Below are 23,027 nucleotides of genomic sequence, written 5' to 3'. Positions count from 1 at the left end.
TTAAGGTCCTGCAGCATGGTGACAAGACCATGGTTGTGAACATTGGTGGTAGGCCAGAGACTGTCTCCGTGGACAGGGTTAAGCCTGCCCACATGGATATGTCCAAGCCATTGGAACTGGCCCAAGCCCCACGGCGCGGCCGTCCTCCTGCGACACGACCCTCCGGCCCCGTGGGTACCCACTCTGACCCTCCGCCCCCAGCACCTGTGGGCTCTCCAACTGAGTCCACAAGCTCTCACCCCCCCGCTGTTCCAGCTCCTTGTACCCGCAGTGGCCGGGTCAGCGTCCCAACCAGGCACAGAGACTTTGACTATGGGTGAATTCTGGGGGGGCTTGTGTAGTGGGTTTTACATAATTCACCCACGGAACCATTGTTTAGTTAGCGAGTTCCTAGGGGGACTCTTAATTCGCCCGGCTCGAGCCACTCTCGTGTTTGTTTTGTGATTGCAAGTTTAAATGTCATTAAAGCAGCTTTCGTTGGCACCTTTGTTTGACACTCTGCCTACGACTCCCGTCTCTGCTCGCTACAATATACTGTATACCGTCATATTTTTATCATATATAACGGGCTGCATTTCTCCATTCTTGCTCTGGGTGCCCCCTCAAAGCTTTGAACCTAAATCCTCTCCTACATTACAGGTATTCAATAAAATAACCAAAAGTGCACACTCACCAATTTTCAAAAACACTAAACTAACACATGTACATAATAGATAAAAGGACACACTCTGAATTAAAGAGGATACTTTGTGAACTCTCTTTTTTAATAGACCAATCGAAGGTATTTTAAACTTCTTAAACTTAAGCCCCTTGCTGTTCACCTTGATGACACACGACTGCGTCCCTAGGTCCGCCACAAACCACATCGTGAAGTATGCTGACGACACAACAGTGGTGGGCCTCATCAGGGACGACAACGACCTGGCCTACAGAGAGGAGGTGGAGCAGTTGGTGGGCTGGTGCAGGGACAACAGCCTGGTCCTAAATGTTGACAAAACTAAAGAGATCATTGTCGACTTTAGGAAAAACCAGCCCAACCATGCCCCACTTTGCATCAACAACAAGGCTGTGGAGGTTGTCAGCAGTATCAAGTTCCTAGGGGTGCACATTACAAACAAACTCACCTGGTCCGTGAACACTGCATCACTGGTTAAGAGGGCACAGCAGCGCCTGTACTTCCTGCGGAGGATGAGGAGAGCCCACCTGCCCTCAGCACATTCTACAGGGGCACCATAGAGAGTATCCTGACCAGCTGTATCTCTGTGTGGTGTGGAGGCTGCAGCGCTACCGACTGGGGTAGTGTGAGGAGGGTAACGAGGACAGCAGAGAAAATAATCGGGGCTACACTTCCCTCCATTCAGGACATTGGCCAGAAGCGCTGCCTATCCCATGCTAAGAACATTATCGGGGACCCCTCTCACCCCCATCATGGACTGTTCACTCTGCTAGCCTCTGGGAAGAGGTACTGCAGTGTGCGGTGCAGGACCACCAGGTTCCGCAGTAGTCTAGTCCCCCTGGCCATTAGACTGTTAAATGGTCAATCTAACATATAGTTAACCTAAATCTAAACGGCTGCTAATCTGACTTTTTGCACTACTGGCAGTTCTTTATAGCTTGCCACTCCTTGCACATTTGCTCTCTGCACTATTGTACTTACAGCGTTATTGTTACAGTGTTAATGTTACTGCTTGTTAACCTGACTGCCCATTTTGCACATCTGGTTAGCTACTCCCATTTTGCACATCTGGTTAGCTACTCCTCTTGCACTATCGGCACTATGGTAAAATACTATACGTAGCCATAATACAATACAACTTTTACTTATATCTGTACATTCAAGGAAACTGTGCGGGTCAGATGTATCGACATTTCGTTCTATATACACGTGTACTAGAATGACAATAAAGTAGATCTGAATCTGAATCTGAATCTAAAATAAAGCATTTATTTTCGACATCAAACGTTTAGGATTAGTGCTACATACATGTTAATACTTCTGGTGTAAATAGTTAGTGTTAAAACAACGGCTTAACCTGTCAAATTAAGAGCTTGTGTGCTGGAATTAGGCTGTGTAAATCAGTATGCTTGAAAACATTCACTGATATGATTTGGGCGGAAGTGACTCGGGCCGTTACACACACCAGTGAACAGATACCTTACTAAGGTTCATACACTCATGACAATAGGGTACATCCATCCATTATCTGCACCGCTTTTCTTCAGTAGGGTCGCGGGGGTGCTTGAGCCCATTCAGCTGTCTTCGGGCAGTGGGCAGGGGACACCCTGAACTGGTTGTCAGCCAGGGCACACAGAGACAGAAAACTCACTCGCTCATTCACACCTAGGGACAATTTGGACTGGTCAATTAATCTGACATGCATGATTTTGGAATGTGGGAGAAAACCGGAGTGTCTGGAGTCCATTTACGCAAGCACGGGGAGAACATGCAAACTCCACACAGGAAGGTTCGATCTCATGACCCCACAACTGTGCCGCGGACGCGCTAACCACTGCGCCGCCGTGCTGCCCTCAATACAGTACAGTACTGTCAATTTGCAACCCTGTAGATAGATAAATAAAATAATAAATCTGGTATTCAATACTCTTCAAAGTAAAATGTTGACCTTTACAAAATAAAACAAAGTTACCCCGCTCATTTATGAGAATACCACAGTCACATTCAAATCAAACTTGTGTGGGGCGCACTGACGTTAAACCCTAATAATAAGGCGAGGGATCGAACTTTCAACCCGCAGCCATTTATACGGAGTTTGAGACCCCTTCTTTAAGAGTTTCCTTTACCTGCGTTTATGAGTCCATCTCTGAGTCCATTAGAGAGTGGTTTTCTATAAAGAAAAAAAAAGTTCTAATAAAAACATTCCATTGTTTTTAAAATATATTCTTTTGTTAATTTCCTACACAAAATACGATCCAAAAATAAAATAAACATTAAGAATTCATATTAAGATAATTTAATCAATCAGAAATAGATTAACCTATAATTAACTAGTGCTGCACTTAAAGGGACTATTATTAGTATTAGTATCATTCAATTATGAAACGATATCCAGGCAACCGAAGCAGTGGCAGACATGCTGGAAGGGTGTTAGGCATTGCTTCTATATTCTGTTATGCCCCCCTCGGAAGAAGAAAACAGACTTATCGCCAATAGCTTATGAATGATCTATATTTCATGTTGATGATGTCTGTGTATCGTTTGTTAATGCCCTTTCAACATCCATTCCAGCCTGGTCATCCCGGAAGGGGGATTACCTAATGTGTAGCGCCTTCTTAAAGTTTCTTAATTTCCACATGCTTTGGGTTTCCTTGCCCTCGTGTAGGTCTTAGATCAGGGGATGGTGTAATAATAGTTCGTAGTCTGTTCAGCCCTTTGAGACTTCTTGGGATTAAGAGCTATAAACATGACTTGATTTGACACTGCTCCCTAGTGTAGTGGAGGTGCAATTGCACTTGATTCTTTGGAAAGTTAAAAAAAAAAGTTCCCCGAGGTCAAACGCAGCGCCAGCGCACCCATTGATGGAACCTCGTGCAACCCCCCCTTTAGGGAGGCCCGCCCCATTCTTTGCGAAGCAGTGGTGTAAGGTAAATTAAGGTCATTATTATTATGATGACATTCAAAATATGGCAATAATCCGGGTTAAGTCACAACATCAAATGTTCAAACAAGACCCATACGCCCTAGAGAAATAGGGATTAAGTTTTAAAAAAGGCCATGTCATGGACTTGTTTCTGCCGCCCATCACCGCACTATCATCGGCAAGGCGTTTTTGCGTGCCGGGGCCATTCATAGGGGTCTCATTGCCTTCAATCTGAACCTTTCTCTGCCTTCCAATCACCAGGATAAAGGTGCACTCTCTTTGGCCAGGCTTTCATGGACACTCAGGGCTTTCCTTTCACCTAGGGTTTATGACATGCGCCCACTATCTCCAAAGAGTGCATTGCAAGTGAAGTTCCCACTATGGCCTTCACTCACCAGGTAAAGGCATGAATGAATAAATGAAGGGTCTTTATTGCCATTGTACATTAGCACAGTGCAATAAGCAATGTGGCAGGCGGCTGGCTAGCATATTGGATCAGTTTTAATAAGTACTTACAAATAAACGGTAAAGTCACAAAAAAAACCGACGCCTTACACATTCCTCTTTTATTTGCACGTCCAAATGTATGTAAATGTAGAGTAAACCCTCGATAACATCAAACTGAGTCTCTGGGAAGCATCCATTATGGCAGACTTTTGAAACATGGGTAAGTGCGTCATACAGAAACTATCAATGAGCATATGAAACTGGTAGGGTTTAGTAGCTTCACAGAGGGTTAGGAACCACTGCATTAGGGGCAAGCTCAGGACTAAAAAAGCAGACCCGACTATCAGGTATTAAAACCCTGCCAGCCTGAAACCGCTGATTTTAAGGTCCAAGCCTGCGCTGCGCAAGAGGGGGCCAGAATTCATCACCTGGATCCCCACAGAGAAAAAAGTAACAAAAAACAATGATGGCTGGATAATCCAGGTAAAATATTCTGCAATAGGAAAGTTCGGACCGAACCCGAATGCAATGATAGACATTTTAGGCACGACCCAAATTTGGGGTCGGGCACACGCCAGGCACAGGTTCCAGCTTAGAATATTATGCCCGGTGAATTCAAAAGGGCCACGCTGGGTCACCCAGGCGTACCTAGCGCTCAACCGATTGTTCTTGCCACGTCAGTGGTGGGAGTAAATCTGGAGATGTCTTAGGCCATGCACGTCGGAGATCGCGTTAAGCGCGTCCGCCTGCGAGCACCATTGACGTTTGCAGCTTACATGCCAAAGGCGAAGGATTTTGAATGGTGTGACCGATGGTTTGTTAGCGCTCTTTTTTGTTGGCTTCTTTTCATTCTCTTCCTAAATGGCGCGGCGGCCCAAAGTAGTATTTGCAGTTGCAGCAAAGCCCAACATTCCATCAGGAGGGATACCCTTGCGAGTCCTATCGTCAAGACGACTATTCTCGCTTGTGCTTCATTAACCGCCGCCATCTCCTGGCTACAAACATGTTTCACCACTCGCGTATCCAGGATTTAGTCACGTCCCGCCTCGCCACGTTTTCGCAGATTAAAAGGCACAATAGACACACGAAGGCAATATCATCCCCCTTTTGCAACAAACAAGGGATTTGATGTGGCGCTTTCGTGCGCGTGCGTGTGTGTCGGGTCTGCTGTATAAAAGGTCTGCAGGTCGACATTTGCCAATGTTTCGTCAGGAGCCGCTGTCTGCCCCACGTAAGTACAATCTCGACACACACAACTCAATCGGAAATAAGGGCTTTTCATTTATGAGTAAACTTTACTTTTACATACCTGTCAAGTGTCAATATATATTTCATACGTTTTTTTCATCAATTCAAACTGTGCACACATAATAACAATTTCTTGACAGAAAAAACATGTGTATATTCTTCTACGTGTAAATGTGGGGTGCACCCTTTAAAAAGTTAAAAGTAGGATATGTTCTCTATCATTTATCTGTTAACCAGAGGTGGATGAGTAACCAAAATATTTACTACAATTAGAGTACTGTTACATGAGAATAAGATGACTCAAGCAGAAGTAAAAACTAGTCACCCAAATACAGTAGTTATTTCAGTAAAAGGAAAAAAAGGACTTTGTTAAAAAAACTCAACTACTGAATAACTACGGCAACGTCTTAATTATTAATTATTATTTTGGGAAAAAATTCAATCAAATCATCAAAGTTCATCCAATCAACAATAAATGACTTAATTTAAAAACAGATTATAATAATCAAGGTAAATTCAAGTACTTTAACAGATAATAAAATAATAGTATAAATCAGGGCAGCACAGCAGCGCAGTGGCTTGCGCGTGTGCAGCAGTTCTGAGGTCATGGGATCGAACCTTCTATGTGGAGTTTGCATGTTCTCCCTGTGCTTGCGTGGGTTTCCACCAGGCACCCCGGTTTCCTCTCATATTCCAAAAACATGCATGTTAGGTTAATTTGCCAGTCCAAATTGTCCGTAGGTGTGAATGAGGAAGCGAATTGTCCGTCCATGTGTGCCCTGCAACTGCCTGGCAACCAGCTCAGGGTGTCTCCTGCCCACTGCCCAAAGATGGCTAGGATGAAATGAAATGAAATGATCTGCATTTATATAGCGCTTTTCAAGTCAATGACTTCCCAAAGCGCTTTACAATGTGCTCCACATTTCCCAATAGCGGCCTTGCAGCCATGTAAGGCGCTAACCTGCTTATTGGGGGTATTAGGGGTTCAGTGTCTTACCCAAGGACACTTCAACATGTAACACGGACAAGCCGGGATTCGAACTAGGATCCCTTGATCCCAAGACGAGCGCTCTACATCCTGAGCTACTACCGCCTTAAGCGGATTTCTAAATCTGCCGGCATTATCGCGGGTAAACTGGAGTAAATATTTTACATGGTTGAATTCTATGGATTGTCCTTGATGTTATAAAGCTAGTTTTGCAGACATCAAAGAAGTTAAAGACAGCCAGGGGACATAATGGCAAGTTACACACTGGCTTTTTACTTTCCACATATCTTGTTTCAGACTGATCCTGATGTATAGTTTGAAATGCTTATCATATCTTGAATTCCAATAGCTTAAGCTTTCCAATGATATTTGGCATGAAGTATTTCGGTGACATGTGAAATCGTATACACCCATTTGTTCATGAAAAGTCCGGCAGCCCACTGACAAGCCATCAGAACGTTAAGGGGTTTAGGGTACCGTATATTCTTGAAACGCTTTATGTGTACCATCTTTCTTTGTAAATATCTCATGTTTCAATGTGGACACAACCGGCTTATAGTTAGGTGCGCCTTATGCATGAACACAATGTTTTTTCCTTAAACATTTACTGGGTGCGTCTTATAATCAGGTGAGCTTGATAGTCTGAATGTTACGATAGTTATATGTAACACCACTTTACGGCCACAGCTATCATTATCGAGGATAAAATTATTATCTAACATCTCCCCTGGTACTAAAAGAAGGTAACATCGGGTAAATAACCATCTTGTAAACACATTCAACATTAATGCAGTAGAAGTATGTTGTGAAGGCAATTACTCAAATTCTGACAATAACAAGAAGGAGTCTGACTGCATCCACCTTCAACTGCTATACAGCACAATCATAAAGTGCTGCACAAAAACACAATCTAAAACTCAATGCGTAGCACAATTACTGGATAGCAACATTTCTCCCTGGGCTCCAGCATCCCCGCAACCCTACTGAGGATAAACGGTGCAGATAATGGATGGATAGGATGAATAGTATAAATCAAAGTAATTAATCAATTTCCATCCATCTTCTGCACTGCTTATACTCACTAGTTGCGGGGGAGCTGGAGCCCATCCTAGCCATCTTCGTGCAGTGGGCAGTGGACACACTAAAGTGGTTTTCCAGCCAGTCACAGGGAAATGTCCAACTGCGTTCAAAGAGACTATATTTTTCCCATCATGCCGTCCTGCTTTTATATTACTTTTATCATCCGTGTTCTGCCCAAGAAGTGCATAACGATGAAGGGAAGGAGGCGGGAAGAGTGTTGTCATGTGCGCGTCCGTGGTTTTCTTTTATTCCAGGATAAAAATGGTGAAAGTAGGAAGAGGACTGTTTCAAATACAGTCCAGATTACACAAACCCACAAAAGGATGAAAAATCAAGAGTTTATTCGAGCGTTTAAAAAAAATTTCACATACCTGCACGCCCAACAAATGGAGCTGCAATTATAATTTCAGCTAGAACTCGAATATGTTTTACGTTACATTCACCACCTTTAAAAAAGGGAATTGCAATACTTAAAAGGTAAACAATACACTGATGTTGACAGGTATGCATTTATTTAGTTACCCTAATTTGTGTTTTGCCTGCCCATCACTTTTAAGAGGAGGCTCAACAATCATGTTTCTACCATGCCTTTTAATTGGTCATTTTTATTTTGATTTGGTACCTTTAACCGTTTACCCTAACACAGGGGTCTCCAACCTTTTTCCATGTTTTTACAATATTATTAACAGGTTAATTATTCAGAGTAGGGTTAAATACTCAGTCAACCACAAAAAATGTAGTTTTACTAGAAAACTGGTGAGTTAGTTTCTGAATAGGTCCGCGGGGACCTCAGTTAATGAAAAAGAGTTTGAACTAGGGCTCAACTAACGATTATTTTAATATATAATTGATAAATCAGTAAATTATTTATTTTCGATTATTCGAATCAGATTTTTTGAAAAACACATAATTTCATCCTCTTTATCAAAATTTTGAAGTTTTGGAAAAAAAATAGTGCATAAAACAACAGAATATTTTATGATATAAAAAAAATCCAAGTGTTTGTCAAACAGGATAACAATTACCAAAACGCCTGCAAATAAGTGAGATTCTTTTTTTTTTTTTTTTTTTTTTCAAAATAAAGATGGTCTCGGGGCGCCCCAAGCTGGACCAAAGTGCTACTGCAGGCATATCTCCTTAACTGTGCTCTTATTTGCATTAATTTAAAGTGGTGAGTGGCACATACATGGCGCAACACAAAGAAAAATTGATGATATTCGTTGCCAATGCTTTTATAATGGATTTTGATCGATTTTGTCAAGTTCTGACTTTATTTTGTGTTGTTCTTATTTGTATTTTAATGTTTCCCTTATTTGGAGGGGCCCACACTGGTAGAGTGTGGTTCAATGGCAGAAAATCCTGAGGCCATCCGTTGCCATCCATATCAGTGTAAATAAGCGCCCCTCAGGTCCCTTACACGGTTAGTCTGTGCCTTGCCATAATCACATTTTATTTTTCTATTACAATTTTTTTATTTTAATTCTATTTTACCATTGTGTGTATGTCTGTGTATTATGTGTTTTAGGTTTTCTGGTGGGGATAAACGGGGGGATTTTATTGTCTTTTTGTATTTTTATACAGCACTTTGAGTTATTGCCTCAAAAGTGCTCTACAAATAAATTTGATGGGATTTGAACTTAGAGCTGTATTTTGTCCTATGTTGCCAGAAGATGCAGGCTTGTCACACATCTGTCCAGCGGCTGGTGCTCTTCATGTTCCTGGTGGGTTTTCCAGTCGGAATCTGTGAACAGAACCAAAGGTGAAGCCATCATACAAGTATCACAACTGCAAAATTTAATTAATTCAGTCAATTTTTTTGTTTTCAAACAGCCTCAAATTGTATCTTCTTATTATGAATATCACAATCAAGAGCTGATGCGCTTGCTGTTAAGTGCCTCATTGTCTTCACAGGAAAGAGGAGGAAGATTGAGGGGGAAAGAAATGGTTAGAGATTAGCGAGCATTTGGGCTAGGTTCTAGGACTGATTTAGAGCACCCCGTTGCAGTGTTTAGAACAAGATAAAGTTCAGTGTTGGGCATGTTACTTTGAAAAAGTTATTATTTATAGTTACTTGAGGCTTCTTTTAAAAACTAACCAATTTAGTAACTGAATTACACTATAGTAAAAGTAACTAGTTCCAGGCAGAGTAACAATTTCTGTTACTTTAAAAATATCTTCTTGTAGGTCAGTTGAATAGATAAGAACAGACAGGTAATTGTGTTATAGAAACTTATATTTATTTTACCTCACCAGCAACAGATTTATTCTTTACTCGAAGTGTGACAAACATAAACAGTAGACAATATAATAAAATAACAATCAGCATGTGCACTGAAGATCAAAATAAGAGAACAATTTTCAAATAATTGAATAATTCTGAAAAATACGTTCTTTACTGCTCAACGGTTTAAGGACATTTTGTTGTGTCTACACCATGCTACCAGAAAACTTTTTCACAATATGGATATGACATTTCAACAAAAAACTGTATTTTGCCAAAAATGCACTGATAAAAATTTGAGTACACTTTCAGGTGCCTCCCACTTAATGGTGCTTATTTCCATGATTATCCGTCAACCCTTATCTAACTGGCATTTCAAATGACAGTTTCACTGACTTTTCAAGATGGTGGGCTGTTCTAAAGTGACTGAAAGCCTCCGGCAGCAGCTTGTCCAGATGAAAGCAAAAGGGATGATCAGCCGTAGCAAGAAAACTTGATCGTTCAAAATCTGTGACTGCAAGAATATTGAATCTTTACAAAACTACAAACTGATTGAAGTCGCCCAAGAAGGCTGGTCGTCCACGGAAGAAAATAGCAAGAAAGGACAGGTCACTGCAGGAAATGTCAATGGGCAATCGTTTCCACTCTGAAGCTAGAATTGCTCGCCAGATTAGTACTGAACGTGGTAAGGATCTGTCTTGCCCTACTGGGCCATGTAAGAACATTTGGACTGAAGGCCCACAATGCAGTGACCAAACTTTTCGTTGGCTAGAATAAAATTAAAAACCTTAGACTGAACTTTGCTGAGGAAAATGTTGTGTGGACAGAAGAGAGTTGGTACAGAGTTCACTTCAGTGATGAAAGGAGATTTAATTTATTTGGGTCTGATGAGAGGCATTATGTTCAGCCAAACATTGGAGAAATACCAAGCCCAAAGTGTGTAAAAAAGTCAGTAAAACGTCGAGGAGGAAGAGTCATGGTTTGGGGCATGTTTTCTGCAGCAGTTGTTTGGCCCCCTTGAACTTTGTGACCTTTTGCCACATTTCAGACTTCAAACATAAAGATTTAAAACTGTAATTTCTTGTGAAGCATCAACGATAAGTGGGACAAAATCATGAACTGGAACACACTTTATTATTTAACAAATAAAAAACGAAAAAGTGGGTGTGCAAAATAATTCAGCCCCTTTACTTTCAGTGCAGCACACTCTGTCCAGAAGTTCAGCGAGAATCTCTGAATGATTCAATGTTGATCTAAATAATAAAAGATGATAAATGGAATCCACCTGTGTGTAATCAAGTCTCTGTATTAATGCACCTGTACTGTGATAGTCTCAGAGGTCTGTTTAAAGCGCAGAGAGCATTGTGAAGAACGAGGAACACAGCAAGCAGGCAAGTCCGAGATACCGTTGTGGAGAAGTTTAAAGCTGGATTTGGATACAAAAAGATGTCCCAAGCTTTAAACATACAAAGGAGCACTGTGCAAGCAATAATATCAATATGGAAGGAGTATCAGACCACTGCAAATCTACCAAGATTGGGCCGTCCCCCTAAACTTTCAGCTCATTCAAGGAGAAAACTGATAAGAGATGCGGCCAAGAGGCCCATGATCATTTTGGATGAACTGCAGAGGTCTACAGCTGAGGTGGGAGAATCTGTCCATAGGACAATCAGTCGTATACTGCACAAATCTGGCCTTTATGGAAGAGTGGCAAGAAGGAAGTAATTTCTTAAAGATATTCATAAAAAGTGTCGTTTAAAGTTTGCCACAAGCCAATTGGGAGACACACCATACATGTGGAAGAAGGTGCTCCGGTCAGATGAGACCAAAATCCAACTTTTTGGCAACAATGTAAGACGTTATGTTTGGTGTAAAAGCAACACAGCTCATCACCCTCAACACACCATGCCCATAGTCAAACATGGTGGTGGCAGCATCATGGTTTTGGCCTGCTTTTCTCAGCAGGGACAGGGAAGATGGTTAAAATTGATGGGAAGATGGATGGAGCCAAATACAGGACCATTCTGGAAGAAAACCTGAGACTGGGACGGAGATTTTTCTTCCCAAAAAAAAAGATCCAAAACATAAAGCAAAAGCTACAATGGAATGGTTCACCAAAAACATATCAAGGTGTTGGCCAAGTCAAAGTCCAGACCTCAATCTCAATTAGAATCTGTGGAAAGAACTGAAAACTGCTATTCACAAACGCTTTCCACACAACCTCACTGATATCAATTATCAATTTCTCGATGTGCAAAACTGATAGAGACATACCCTAAGCGACTTGCAGCTGTAATCGCAGCAAAAGGTGGCGCTACAAAGTATTAACTCAATGGGGCTGAATAATTTTGCACACCCAGTTTTTCGTTTTTAATTTGTTAAAAAAGTTTAAAATATCCAATGTGTTCCACTTCATGATTGTGTCCCACTTATTGTTTTCTTCAGAATAAATGACAGTTTTATATATTTATGTTTGAAGTCTGAAATGTGGCAAAAGGTCACAAAGTTCAAGGGGGGCCAAATAGTTTTGCAAACCACTGTACATGGCCGAGTGAATTCAAATGTATACCAGAACCTTTCTTATAATGTTCCCTCTAATTCTCCACGGGTCTGAGCGTTCACACAAAGTCGGTGAGCAACGCTTGAAACAACAGTGAGCAACGGCAATCCCAAGTGTGGCAACTGAGTCATTATCAAACATGTCCAAAACTTGACGTCAAGTTACATTTTGTTTCCGGCAATGCAAAAAAAATTCACTTTTCAATGAATTGACTAATGTATTATTGCAAAGGTTGTACGGCCTACAAACGTCATTTGTTTCTACAACAATTCTTTCACAAGATTTTCATTTCTTTTTTTTTCCTGGTATCTTTTGTCGCATACTACTAACATTTTGGGGGGCTTATTTAGTCAGTTGTACAATACAGAACTGTATTTAATCACATTTTTTTTGTGGAAGTACAATGTTGGGAACAAGATTGACTTGGTATAATTGGAAATTATTTGAATGCAACACAAACTTTTTCTTATTTTTCCCTGTTTTTTTCAATTTTTTTCAATACATTTAAAAAAAATGTCATTGTATTTATTTTTTCCTAGCTGTTACTTTTTCTTTTTGTTCTCTATTACTTTTTTCCTTTGTTTCTTTTTTTCTGGCTTTTTTTCTGAATTTTTCCTTCTTTTTTCTCTTTCTTTTGTTTTTTTTCTCAGCTTTACACTACTTTTTCATTTTGGTATTTTTTCTTTTTTGTTCTATTCCCCCTTCCTTTAAGTCATTTTGTGCATAATTTTACATAATATTTGGTCATATAGGGATGAAAGAAGCAAAAACAACCTGAAGAGCCGTTTAGGACTCGAAAGAGCCGGTTCCTTTTAGTGAGCCGAGCCGAAGAAGCCGGTTCTCAAAAAACTTTAAGAACTCACACACGCAGCTTAGAGGGAACATTGCTCTGGATAGATTTTCTTATGCGCTGAGAATGTGCAGGCAGTGTGCGATTGTGCACACGCGCAGCTTAGAGGGAACACTGTTTCCAACACTGATAAAGTTGTGTTTATTTTATTCATGTCGAAGTATAGTGGTATTAATTTCCATACTGAGCAGAGCATACCGTATTTTCAGACTATAAGGTGCACCTAAAACCCCAAATTGGCCAGAAATTTGAAAGTGTGCCCCATAACCCGGTACGTATTATATACTGGAGAATAGGTTAGATCAAATTGGAAATGCAAACAGTAATATATGGGTGCTCTGCTCCACGTGATTTTACGGTATAATACCGTATTTGTGCAATGATTGACCAATCAAAAATCAACGCTGGCCAAAAATCTGTATGCTACGAGAGCGCCGAAACGTAACTACTTGACCACCACCATACAGATAATATATGAAAAGGCATTCAAATTTATTTGCTCATCACACTAATTTTACTCGCTGTGCCAGAAACGAACGTTAGAGAATGTAGAAGACAGAAAGGTGTCTTAAATAAACGCAAAGACCGATTCGTTATTTGATACGCTCAAGAGGTTTTTCCGTTGTCGTGCGTTTTCACGTTTAAGTTGCGTTGCTTTAAGCAGGCCCAAGTTGAAGTTTTATCTCAAGGTAAAGCTTGTACTCCTACACTTATAAAAATGAAAAAAAAATGTAAATGTTCATTGAGGTCCCTTATGCCTCTTTGTGTTTGCAGTCGTAGAGCGGTTGCAGAGCACCAGCTAATGCACGACCGCGGCCGCAACATTCAGAGCCTTAAGAGGCTCATCTGGCTGTCCGGCGCCATTGAGGGGCTGCATACTGCCCAAACCCGCTCCTTGGTTCCCGCCGAGACCCCCCAGGCTGACTACGATGTGGCTGGTTTGTTGCGCAACCTCTTCATAAACTTCTTCAACAGTCCATATGGTACACGCCAGGGCCTGCCAGAAGCCTGAATACCATCAACGCTGGAATCAATACGACTAATGTAAAAAGTCTACATACTATGTTTTTTTTGGTTTTCTTTGTGAAATTAAAAATAGCGAAAACAAATATTTCCACCCAAAAGCAAAACTGAAGCCGATCGCAAAATGTGCGCACCCTCTTACAATTAACTTAAATACTTTGTTATCACTAGAGGTAAGATTGGGCCCAAACATCAAGCCCGAACCGACCCGGCCCACGGGTATTAAAGCACGAACCAACCCGAGCCCCACAAATTAACTTGATTTGAGGGGCCAAGCCGGGAGCAAACCCGAATTTTCACATTTTATTTGTGAGAAGGAGTAGGGGTGATCGTCTGAGGGCGCTGATGAGCACACGGGCAAACAGTGTCTTGCACGAGAAGAGGAAGGAATGTATTTTGCGGTTCCCCCGCAAAGTAAAAGAAACAAAAAACAATGATAGGTAGATAAGTACACAAAAAAAGGCAGAAAGAGAGAAATCCGGCCTGAACTCGAATGTAATGATTGACATTTTAGGCCTAACTCGGATTTCGGGCAAGGCTGGGGCCTAAGATCTTACCTTTAATTCGAGTCAACAAATCTTGTTTTCTGATTTGTGCTGAAGGATTCTCTTTCTGTTCAATCCAAAGAACAGGGAAGTTTATAGATTTGACAGTATCAGAATTGTAACCCAAACCCAACTTAAATCTCTTGTATTTATGTTTTCCACCATTGAACATTTCCTTGGGAAACAGTTGTACAATCAATCCCCCATATGATTGCATAATGTATAGTCTTAATTTAACAGTTCCAGATAAACAAAAAAATAGCGTAAAACCATAGTGCGTTGGTGTATTCAGAATTATATTCAAATTGTTTTTGTCTGTTTATAATGTGCTTTCTGTCATGTTTTGGCTGCATGTGAATGCTTTAAAAAGACTTATTTTGCGGAAATTCCTCTCTGGTCATGTCATATGTGCTGTACAATCATACAAACATGCATATACATATACAGTATATGCATATACATACCTAGCCTTTCACAAGTTTTTTTTTTTTATTGGGAGTACCCATAGCAGCAAGATAGCACAAAATTATGTCAGCTCTCTTTAAGTGAGGCTCAAATTATGCAATATAAATGCTAAATTCTCGACTGACGGGTATTTGAAAAAAATCCTATTCTGATAGTTCATGTATTTTTGCTTAAAATTCAAATTCAATATTATATAATATATACACTTTTTTACCACTAGGGGGAACTAAATAATACACACCGTCCCTTTAATACTGGAGGAATTAAAACATCAGATTTACAAATAATAGTGATAACTATTAATACAGTAATAATAGACAGAATGTACAGAATTTCCATGGAAAATTTGGACACTTAGTGACTCATACAAAAAAAATAATTAAGTAATAAATAAGGACCCTAAAGAAGAAAAACAAAAGAACAAAATAATTTCAGGTTGGATTTTTATTTTACCCTTCTGAAAGATAGCATATTCAGTTGTTTGCAAAGGTTTGGGCACCCCTGATCATTTTCAAGACTTTCCTTTACAAATGATTGGCTGTTCGGATCAGCATTTTCAGTTAAATATATCAAATAGCAGACAAACACAGTGATGTCTGAGAAGTGAAATGAAGTTTATAGGATTTACAAAAAATGTGCAAAAATTGCTTAAACAACAGTAGACAGGTGCATAAAAACAGAAAAATTCCATCAATATTTAGTAGATCTTCCTTTTGCAAAAAAAATAGCCTCTGAACGCTTCTTATAGCCTCCAATGAGGGTCCGGATTCTGGTTGAAGGTATTTTTGACCTATCTTCTTTACAAAACAGCTCCACTTCAGGTTCGATGGTTTCCGAGCATGGACACCCCGCTTTAAATCACACCACAGATTTTCAATAATATTCAGGTCTGGAGACTGAGATGGCCATTTCAGAACATTGTACTTGTTCCTCTGCATGAATGCCTTAGTACAATTTGAGCAGTGTTTGGGGTCGTTGTCTTGTTGAAGAATCCAGCCCCGGCGCAACTTCAGCTTTGTCACTGATTCTAGAACATTGTTCGCAAGAATCTGATACTGACTGGAATCCATGCGACCTTCAACTTTAACAAGATGGCCAGTACCTGCACTGGCCACACAGCTCCACAGCAAGATGGAACCACCACCAAATTTCACTGTGGGTAGCAAGTGTTTGTCTTGGAATGCTGTGTTCTTCTACCGCCATGCACACTGCCCCTTGTTATGTCCAAATAACTCAATTTTAGTTTCATCAGTCCACAGCACCTTATTCCAAAATGAAGCTGGCTGGTCCCAATGTGCTTTAGCATACCACAAGCAACTATGTTTGTGGCATGTGCGCAGAAAAGGCTTCTGTTGCATTACAATCCCATACAGCAGGGGTCGGGAACCTTTTTTGCTGAAAGAGCCGAAAAAAACCCAAATTTTAAAATCTAATCCTAGGAGAGCCAGATGTATATTTTAATACCAAAAACAGCTAAATGGAAGAGGAAAATCAACGAGTTTATAGTATAATAAGACAGAATTTATTTTGAACAACATTGTAAGTTAATAACAAAAACTAACAATTATTTATAATTATAACAATCAACTGGTCTGCAGGCTGAGGTTTTATTCATATCCGTCCATGTTTACTTGCCCGCTCTGCTTGTTCACCGCTGTCTGAGGCCCTCGGGTCAGCAATTTCTTATCTAAATCGAAGAAGACCAACAATATATATATTATAATAAGACTCTGTTATAACATGTAGTTCAAAATAAAATTAAAGGTATTTATTAATAAGAAAAGTACTTCTGACTTACTATTAATGCGACTTTTGGTGTTGCATGGTTTTGCTGATGGCTTTGTAGTCCGGTTGATAGGTGGTGAGGTTCAGCTTCATGCAGGCGTTTAGGCTTCCATCTTTTAAACGTGATCGCAGGTTGGTTTTGATGTGTTTTAGGTGTGAGAACAACTGTTCGCATGCATACGTAGATCCAAACATGGTCAATACAGCAAGTGCCTCCTGATGTAGAATACAGTGGAAGCTGAGGATGGGTCTGTTCTCCTGCTCACGAAGCAGCGCTACAAATCCTCTGTTTTTCCCCACCATGCACGGAGCACCATCGGTACACACAGAAATAACTTTATCCATTGGTAGATTACTTTCATTTGCAAACTCCATGAAAGACTTGAATAAATCCTCTCCTCTCGTTGTCCCTTTTAGTGGCAAAACGGCAAGACTTTCCTCACGCAGCGAGTCACCGTCAACATAGCGTGCAATAATACTGAACTGGGATAAATGACTGACATCTGTTGATTCATCCAAAGCGAGGGAAAAAAACTGCTGCATTTATGTCATTCACTTGTTTTTATCTCCACTTGATTCGACATCACAGCACAGTTCTTGCTGAAAGAGGCATATCTTTTATCCGTTTGATTATTTTATCTTTATCCTTAACGTCGTCAAAAAGCTCGTTGGCCACATAAAGCATGAAAGATTTGGCATAATCGCCATCTGTAAACAGCCTCCCGCTCCTCACAATTGCTAAAGAACCAGCAAAGCTAGCAGAGTTAAAATCACCTTGTTTGGCCCATACACGGAGCTGCTGCTGACTAGCCTGGACTGTGGAAAGTAGTTCTTGACAGGCCTTCTTTCTGTTGTCTCCCACTGGATATTTCGCTGAAAATGTGGCATGGCGTGTGTCGAAGTGTCTCTTTATATTTGACCGTTTCATCGAGGAAATGTTATCATTGCATATAAGACACACTGCACAACCTGCTCTCTCAATAAAGGCAAATTGCTCTGTCCATTCCTGCTGAAACGTACGGTAATCTTCATCTTTTTTCCTTTTCGTCATCTTCTTGATTAGAAGGGTTCACTCTGCATAAAAAAGCTAACCAAAAACGAGGAAATATTACTTCTTTGTTTCAAAATGACTTGTGCAGATTGTTGTAAATTATCCATTAAAATTAGACTTTCCAGGTAGCGCCCCTCCCGCTCACCGGAGAACAGAGGCGTGTTCAGGAGAGTGAGCGATTGCTATCGCTAGCTATCGCTAGCTTCTGAACGGCCAATGATTATTGAGCGCTCGCGTGCCCGAGTAATCACGGGAGAAAGACCGCTTACTTTGATTTCCAACATGGCGTCGACAGTGCAGAAGATGGAGGATCTCACCCTGACGAGTGCTGTTGGCGATGTAATATATCGTCTTACATTGCCTGGTAATGTTTGTGAACAATGCAAGACAGGTATGACCCTTCCACTGCGTTTAGGATAACCTTAACTGTGTCAATATGCGAACTGTCGCTCATATAAGCCAACTCGCTCAAAGCAAGCTGTAGAACGAAATCCATTGTACTGTCGTCGGCCATTTTGGATCAGTAAGGCAATCACAGTGAGCGATTACAAAACGTTCAGCAGTGCGCGGCAAGCGATTAACAAGCGACTACATGTCTGATTACTCTCCTGAACACGCCTCTGATTGGCTCTTAGCTGCGTGCCTGAACGAAAAGTTGCAGGTGAAAATATATATGAATTAAAATGTGTGTATTTATTTATTTTTGGACCTGTTTTTTTCTGACTTTATTATTATTATTATTTATTTTGCTAAAGTAACATTATTAGTAAAATTATTGATTGATTTGTTTCGTTCAGAAATTTTCAGAGAGCCAGATGCCGTCATCAAAAGAGCCATATATGGCTCCCGACCCCTGCCATACAGCATCTCCTTGTGCAAAGTGCGCTGAATAGTTGAACGATGCGCAGTGACACCATCTGCTGCAAGATCATGTTGTAGGTCCTTCGAGCTGGTCTGTGGGATGAGTTTGACTGGTTTCACCATCCTTCGCCTCTTCCTTAACTGGAACTCTGCCTGTGAGCTTCCATTTACACACTATGTTCCTCACAGTGGAAAATGACAGCTGAAATCCCTGAGCTAGCTTTTTGTATCCTTCCCCTAAACCACAGGAGTCAAAGAGGCGGCCCGCGGGCCGGATCAGGCCCGCTAGGGGATTGAATCCAGCCCGTGAGAAAACACTCAGAGGAGCGCAAGAGAAAAACAAGCTGCAGGTTGAAATATGTCAACTTGATGTTGCCAAAGCCAGGTGCCTCTCACAAAGACACTGTACTTGTATTTATTTCTCTCTCTCTCACTCTCTCTCTCTCTTACACCCCTTTTCTCCCACTCTGTCTCTTTCACTCTCTGTGTCTGTTTTCTTCTCTTTCTTTGTTGCTCTTTGTCTCTTTCTCTCTCTGTGTCTTTTAACCTCTTTTGCTCTAACTTCCTTTTTCCCTTTTCTCTTCCTCTCTTCATACCCTTTGCAGTTTCTTTTCTCTTTTCTCTCCTTCTGTCTTTCTATTTCTCTTTGAATTTCTTTTTTCCTCTCCCTTTCTCTTCCCCCTCTCTCACGACTTTTAATCTTTTGTTTCTCACGCTTTCTCCCTCTCTCTTTTTTTCTTTCTTTGTCCCGCCCTCTCTCCTTTTCCCTCCCTCTTTCTCTTATTTCTTTATCTCTTTTTCTTTCTCTTTAATCTACTAGTCCGGCCCTCAACAGAATGTTTGTTCTATCGTGCGGCCCCTGTGTTAAAATGAGTTTGACACCCCTGCCCTAAACCATGATGTTAAACAATCTTTGTTTTCAGGTCATTTAACAGTTGTTCTGAGGCTCACATTTTGCCATTCTTCAGAGAAGATAAAAGAGGATAACAACTTGCAACTGCCTCCATTAAATACCCTTTCTCGTGATTGGCTTCACCTGTGTATGTAGTTCAAGGGTCAATGAGCTTAACAAACAAATTTTGTGTTCCAATAATTAGTGCTAAAATTATTCAAATCAATAAAACAACAAGGGTGCCTAAATTTATGCACCTGCCTACTTTTGTTCAAGTAATTTTTGCACACTTTCTGTAAATCCTATGAACTTCATTTCACTTCTCAGATATCACTGTGTTTGTCTGCTATATTATATATTTCATTAAAATTTCTGATCCGAACAACCAATGATTTCTAAAGGAAAATCTTGAAAATTATCAGGGGTGCCCAAACTTTTGCATATGACTGTCTTTAATCATAATTCTTACAATAGTATTAAAACTCATCTCTCCAGCAGTTGCTTAAGAGTCTTGAGGCTCTTTTGGCTGTCATTTTGGTCCTAGAAAATGGTTTCAAAACAAGGTGTGTGCAAAGTTAGTTTGTAAAAATGTCACAAAATAATGTAAACGAGGAAACATATTTACCTTTAGTGCAGACCACGCTGGGCGAATAGGGGAATGGGTGTGTGCGTCCTGTGTATATCCCCGCCGATTTGTACCGCCCAACCAATCAAATTGCTTTGCGAGACACTTGGGTATGTAAAGATTAAAGTTTGTTTAGTTGCTTTTCATCACTAAGTGTCTAAACAATGAACATAAATTGTTTAAAGAGCTTCCATATGAATGATATTTTAATTATTAACAGTAAAGAAAACGGAAGAAACTGTGTGTGTGAGACATCTTGACTGTAAACTGTAGTACAGTACATTAATGTTCTATAAATACTGGAGTGAGACCCTTTTCACTAGAACCTAAGCCTCTGCTTTGCATGTGCTGATAGACGCTCTTTAATTATCAATAGGATAGATAGTTGTCCAGGTTCCATTTCATCTCTGATCCATTGGAACTCGTGAAAAGAGCCATATAGTGTAAGACTAGCAAACCATCGGTTCCCGACCCCAGTTCAGCCCCATGCATTTCCCGACCCCAGTTCACCCTCATGCAATCTTCGAATCCGACAAATCAATGATGTTACGTGCGGCCATGCCACAATTATCTTGCATTTTCGCATCCCATTTAATGAAAAACATTAAAGAATTTTCTACATGATTTGATTTGTTTAAAAAAATGCATACATGATTTGTTTTGCCCCTCATCCGGCATTTCCTGAAAGCACTGCAGCAGTGGGGAATTTTGCTGCAGTTGTCAAAAGTGTGAAACTAAAAAAACAAATCTAAAAGGAAAAAAAAGATTTAAAGGTGTTCTGAAAATTAAACATGTTCTGAATATGGGAAAACGTTGTTTTTTTTAATTTAAAATACCTTAATTACCAAATTAAAACTATATTTTATCTAAAGTTTCATAGTTTTACGTATAGAGTATTTTGGGTTTGTGGATTGTATGTGGGCACAGCTCACAAAAACAATAACAACAACTAATTAACCAAAGGAAACAACAAAATATTTGCACCAAAAAAACAGCTGAACAATACAATATTATAATAGATTAACACGTGGGTAAATGGAGTAGGCTTAAGCCGAAGCTTTTATGTGCCTATGCATATTCAATTCAAAATCATAAAATCAAAAACAAGAAAACAGAATTTTATTCCACCAAAGAGAAATTAGATAGCAAGGAAAATACTTTTCACACTTAAAAGAGTATCAGTACAGTAGTGACCTCTAAACATAGAATACCAAAAACACATGATGTAATACTCTTCTTTAGCATAGCTATCTAAAATATGTTAAGCATATATGGTTTTTAAATTATTATTAATTTGTGACATTTTAAGGCCATCATTTAAATCAGAGATGTAAAACTGAGTTTGGTTTTGGGGCCATATCCAGAATTTTTGTACTGAGGCTGACCTGGTCAGTAAAATAATGTCAACTCCAAATGTTTAGCTTTGGTTTTCAGTATTATGCTTTATCATTCAGCCTACATTAGGAACAAACCCAACAAATTAGAATCACAGATCACAAGGGATATTTACTAAACACATCCATTCACAATTATGGGAATAATGATTTTCATGTTTGGCATTGAATGTATTAAATTGTTTATTTTAACATTTACATCTGAACTGACTCACAGTGCTATATAAACTCAACACTCCCATTAGGCGTCCAAAGAATGCATTTGGGTTGTATTTATTTGGAAAAAAAAAATCACAACTTTTAATGTAAATGGTTGTCAACAAGACCCAGCGGCCTACAAAGCAGCGAAGCAGAGTGGCAAGACAGCGGCGTGACCGCCGGACGAGAAAGCGAGGTTGTCGGGCCAGGCTAACAGCTAGGCTAAAGGCTAAACGCCTCTCCCATCCATTCTCCAACGTTCGCTCTCTGGACAATAAACTGGACCATTTAACAACTGTAAGTGGCATCGAACCGCGAGATGACGAACTGCTGCGCTAAAATTCTGACGAAGACATGGTTAATCTTATCTATCCCGGCTGACGTTCAAAGAAACTGTGCGGGTCAGATGTATCGACATTTCGTTCTGTATACACGTGTATACGAATGACAATAAAGTAAATCTGATCTGATCTGAAATAACCTAGAGCACGGCGGCGCAGTGGTTAGCCCGTGTGCGGCATAGTTCTAAGGTCTTGGGAACCTCCTGTGTGGGTTCAAATCCGGCTACCGGACTTCCTGTGCGGAGTTTGTATGTTCTCCCAGTGCTTGTGTGGGTTTCCTCCGGGCACTCCGGTTTCCTCCCACATTCCAAAAACATGCATGTCAGGTTGACTGGCCGGTCCAAATTGTCCCTAGATGTGAATGAGCGAATGAGTTGTCTGTCTCTATGTGCCCTGCGACTGGCTGGCAACCAGTTCAGGGTGTCCCCTGCCCGATGATTGCTGGGATGGGCTCCAGCACCCCCGCGACCCTACTGAAGATAAGTGGTGCAGCTGATGAGATGAGACCTAGAGCAGGGGCCCAACGAGCCACAAAAGCAAATATAATGGAAACGATTTTTATAAAGAGCTACACATTTTACTGATAGACAAAATTCAACAAACCTGCCGAACACACAAAATCAAATTCTTCAGCTCATCGTATTTCACTCTGTGTCATTTGATGATTCGATCAAATCTGTGAAAAAATGATAATGCCAAAGCCGGTGTCACATGTAAATAATGTAAGGAAAAAGTCTGGTGCGTTGTATGTTTAATTAAAATATCAGAGTACGATAATAACATGACACCAATCGTGTTACTGTAATGCGATTGTATATACTGTACAGTACTTATCAACAACTCCACCACCACGT

The 23,027-nt window shown here is 40.4% G+C and overlaps 1 protein-coding gene across 2 annotated transcripts; it reads left to right on the top strand.

Annotated features, from left to right (window-relative positions):
* The first annotated feature begins 5,038 nt into the window (after positions 1–5,038).
* Positions 5,039–14,947, top strand: pth4 (parathyroid hormone 4). 2 transcript variants are annotated; one of them, XM_088337533.1, is made up of 4 exons: positions 8,447–8,533; positions 8,682–8,782; positions 9,030–9,121; positions 13,768–14,947. In XM_088337533.1, exons 3-4 carry the CDS (start codon positions 9,033–9,035, stop codon positions 14,003–14,005), a joined length of 327 nt encoding a protein of 108 aa, XP_088193659.1. In that variant the 5' UTR covers positions 8,447–8,533; positions 8,682–8,782; positions 9,030–9,032; the 3' UTR covers positions 14,006–14,947. The 2 variants fall into 2 exon arrangements, with proteins under 2 accessions (XP_088193658.1, XP_088193659.1); XM_088337532.1 differs by lacking the exons at positions 8,447–8,533; positions 8,682–8,782 and adding an exon at positions 5,039–5,277.
* The last annotated feature ends 8,080 nt before the right edge of the window (positions 14,948–23,027 follow it).

Source organism: Urocampus carinirostris, chromosome 6 (genome assembly GCF_059441175.1).
Source record: "Urocampus carinirostris isolate Australia breed hairy pipefish chromosome 6, RoL_Ucar_1.0, whole genome shotgun sequence".
In the NCBI taxonomy this organism is placed as follows: domain Eukaryota; kingdom Metazoa; phylum Chordata; class Actinopteri; order Syngnathiformes; family Syngnathidae; genus Urocampus; species Urocampus carinirostris.
This window is presented reverse-complemented; position numbering and strand designations above follow the sequence as displayed.